The sequence below is a fragment of the Chlorella variabilis genome (assembly GCF_000147415.1).
Source record: "Chlorella variabilis unplaced genomic scaffold CHLNCscaffold_4, whole genome shotgun sequence".
Lineage (NCBI taxonomy): Eukaryota > Viridiplantae > Chlorophyta > Trebouxiophyceae > Chlorellales > Chlorellaceae > Chlorella > Chlorella variabilis.
In genome coordinates, this window is record NW_005435084.1 from 777,025 (window position 1) to 780,491 (window position 3,467).

Sequence of the window (3,467 nt, forward strand, 5' to 3'; positions counted from 1 at the left end):
GCGCAGGACGGGGTCCGGTGGATGGGAGGCAAGGAAACGCGGGGGGTTGCCACGTGCGCTACCGCCGCCGCCGCAGGCAGCACCCCTGCGGCGGCGGCAGCGGCAGCAAGCCGTGGACCCAAACGCCGTGCCGCCGCCGCCGCAGGCAGCACCCCTGCGACGGCGGCGGCAGCAAGCCGTGGACCGAAACGCCGTGCCGCCGAGTCCCGTGGCTGTGGCCGTGGGCTTCTGGCAGGAAACTACGGCCGCAACTCGGCAGCACGGGGGCGTCGCAGCGTGCCCCCGCCGCCGCCGCGCTGCCCCCCGGGCACGGCGGCGGCGGCAGCAAGCTTGGGCCCAAACGCCGTGCCGCCGAGTCCCGTGGCTGCGACCGTAGACCGTGGGCCGGAAACTGCGGCCGCAGCTCGGCGGCACGTGGTTCTGTTCAAATCGCCAAGCGTGCAGCAGCGCCGAACCACGCTTCCCGGCCTCGGCGCATGCCTTCAGGGGCCCCCTATCGCTGGGCACACCCCTCCAACACCGAACATGCGCCCGGGGGGGAGGGCGGCCCGGGCTGCCCAGGCCAAAGTGGGCCGCCCTCGAGCAAGAGGCGGCCGGTCTGTGTGCTGAATGAATGAATGGACGTGGGCTGGGCACCCTCTTACCTCCCTGCTCCCCCTCCTGTCACTGCAGTGCCCGCCCACCAAGGGTCTCAAGAAGGGTGCATGCGTTCAGGCGCGCCAGCTGCACAGCCGGCTCGCATGCTGCCTGCACAGCCGCCGCCGCTGTTGCCGCCGCCGCCGGGACATGCTCGCTGCTGTCCCATCTGAGGCAAGCAACCAAGCAAGGCACGCTACACTCCGCCGTTCCTGTTCCCTCCATGCTGCAGTGCAAGACGTCAGTCTGCTGGCGCTGTGCCGAGGACTATAGGCGCTGCAACACCTGCGCTGACGGCTTCTTTCTGACCAAGACTGGCACCTGCGCTCGGGTGAGCGCTGTTGGGAAGCGTTTTGCCGCTGCCTGCCGCTGCCGCCATCTGGATGCTTGCATGCTGCTGTGCATGTGTTAGCCGCCGCCGCAACCCCACCCAGTCTGCCATCCAGCCCTGGCATCCACGCCAGCCCTCCCGCTCGCTTGCGCTCGCCCCATGCACGCTTCAGTGCGCCGTGACCGGTTGCCGAGTCTGCTCAGCCGACGGGAAATGCCAGCAGTGCTGGGACAACCTCTACAAGATTGGCAACCGCTGTGTTTATGTAGGGCTGACCGCTGCCGTGCAACTGTGTGCGGGCCTACGTCTGTGGCTCTGCTGTGTGCAGCTGCATGGCCCCGGGCCCCTGCCTGTCTCCTTGGTGGCGCTGACCTGCGGCCACCTGCTGCCACCACACCCATGCATCAGTGCGAAGACCTGTCATGCGGGCGGGATGCCAACTTCACCTGCCTGATCAATTCGAAAGGGTGCACAGCCTGTGCCGATGGGACCGCCCGGTCGGGCAACCAGTGCAAGCCGGGTGCGGTGCTGGGGAGCGGTTGGGAGCGGCTTTGCCAGGCCGTGGAGTCACGACGGCCTGCCGCCCCAGAGCGCCAGCCACCCCAAACCCTTCCCCTGCCTGCCCCCTCGCAGTGTAAAGTGAGTGGCTGTGCCGACTGTAGCGGCAACATAAGCAAGTGCCGTGAGTGCTACTCGTGGATGGGGCTTGTGGGCAACAAATGTAAGGAGGTGAGCGGGCACTAGTGCAGCGGCCGCAACTGCTGCGAGTGGTGCCGCTAGGCTGCAGCTGCCCCAGCGCTGTCTGCTCTGCACAGCGAGCTTGGCACACAGCCCCCTGCCTCCTGCCGCAGTGCAAGCTCCCAGGTTGTGCACGCTGCGACGGCGACGTGACGAAATGCACCGCCTGCGAGGCGTCCTACCGCCTGGTGAAGGGCAAGTGTGTTCCATGCTCCGGCTGCCGCGAGAATGATGAACAGGGGCAGCCGCTGGGATGCGATGCAAAGACAGGCATCTGCAAGGAGTGCGCCGACGGCTACTTCCGCAATGCTAGGCAGGCGTGCGTCAAGGTGGGTGCGCCGGGCAGGGACTGGCCAGGGCAGCGCTTGGCCATGGTTACAGGCTGTCTTGAGATTGGAGGCAGGGTGTGGGCCAAGCGCTGTCGCCGACCCAGCGCTGCCCATCAGCCTCCGCACTATCGCTGCTGCCTCTGACCCCGGGCCCCCCACCCCCGCCGGCCCGCCCCCCAGGGCACCATCCCCCACTGCAAGACGTATGCATCGCCCACAGCATGCAAGGTGTATGCTCCCGGCTCTCAAGGATCAATGTCAAGCCAGGGCTACGGCCTGACGAACAGGAAGCGGTGCCTGAAGTGCCGCCCCGGCTGCCTCGAGTGCGACACGAATTCTGGGCCGTGCCGCTTTTGCATGATTGGCAGCGGCAAGATAAAAGACGGCTCTTGCAAGCCATGCGAGAATGGCAACGCGTTTGCCCTCAGTAGCGGCGGCTGCGTTTCATGCGAGGGCACCCCCAAGGTGCGTGAACTGACCGCCACCCGCGCACAGCTGAGCGTGCCCGGTGTGGCCACTCAGTTGCTCACCCTGTCGCTCATCCCGCCCCACCCCTTCCGCACGCAGAACTGCACCTCATGCTATCCTGGACCCGGCGATACGCCCAGGTACCAGCAGGACCCCGCTACCGGCGCCTGCATCCACGTCAATGTGTGAGAGCGTGACGTGCTTTGGGAAGAGGTCTCGCCGCCCGCATCGCAGCGCCTCAGCTCGGGCTGAGGTGCACCTGCCACAGCGAGGCCGGCAGCACAGTTGTGCCCAGCCCTTGCTTACCTCTTTTCCAGAGGAAGCTTTGCCTCTTTTCCAGAGGCAGCGGCAGTGCCTCGTTAAGGCCGCAGCACCTTGCCACTGCCGCCGCCAGCCATGAGCCACAGGCTCCTCCCTAAACGGTGTCCCTAGCTCTCCTGCACACCGCCCCCGGTGTTGTATAGCCAGCTGTTCATGTGCCCCCTGGTTTCGGTCCTTGGTCTTGCCTGTTTGGGCTTTTGGGGCATGTGGTTGTTTCAATAATGTGTGTGTAGCTACCATGTGATATCAGTACACAGAAAACAAATGCAGAGGCAAGGAAGCAGGCCGGGGCTGCACGCTCGCCGCGTTACTTGCCGCCGCCGCCGCCTTCAGCGAAGACTGCATGCTTGCAGCTCACTCTCCCCTTCCGTCCATCTCACGCCTACGCTACCAACGCACGCAGGTACGAAGGCAGGGCGAATGGGGAAGCGCCACCAAGCAGAGCGTCCACGCGATGACCCACGCGCAGCGGGAGGGCAGCGGCGCGACGGTGAAGCGGCCGCCTGCGTGGCGCATCGAGTGGCTGAGCTGCTCAGCTTGTTCCATCCGTGACCCCGCTGCCGAACCGGTTGGCAGACTGCCCTCGGCAGAGCTTTGAAGCCCTGCTCTCCCTGCAGCAGCCCTTCCACACAACTAAGCAACGC

General features: G+C 66.2%; 1 protein-coding gene across 1 annotated transcript in view; it reads left to right on the forward strand.

Annotated features, from left to right (window-relative positions):
• CHLNCDRAFT_142053 (hypothetical protein) overlaps positions 1 to 2,691 on the forward strand; it is a gene marked incomplete at both ends in the record, with an annotated part of 4,524 nt that extends 1,833 nt beyond the window's left edge. Inside the window, 5 exons of the mRNA XM_005849988.1 lie at positions 77 to 220; positions 869 to 967; positions 1,819 to 2,034; positions 2,215 to 2,499; positions 2,602 to 2,691. Coding sequence (XP_005850050.1) covers positions 77 to 220; positions 869 to 967; positions 1,819 to 2,034; positions 2,215 to 2,499; positions 2,602 to 2,691 — 834 coding nt within the window. The remainder of the gene's footprint in view (positions 1 to 76; positions 221 to 868; positions 968 to 1,818; positions 2,035 to 2,214; positions 2,500 to 2,601) is intronic.
• Between the last annotated feature and the right edge of the window lie 776 nt (positions 2,692 to 3,467).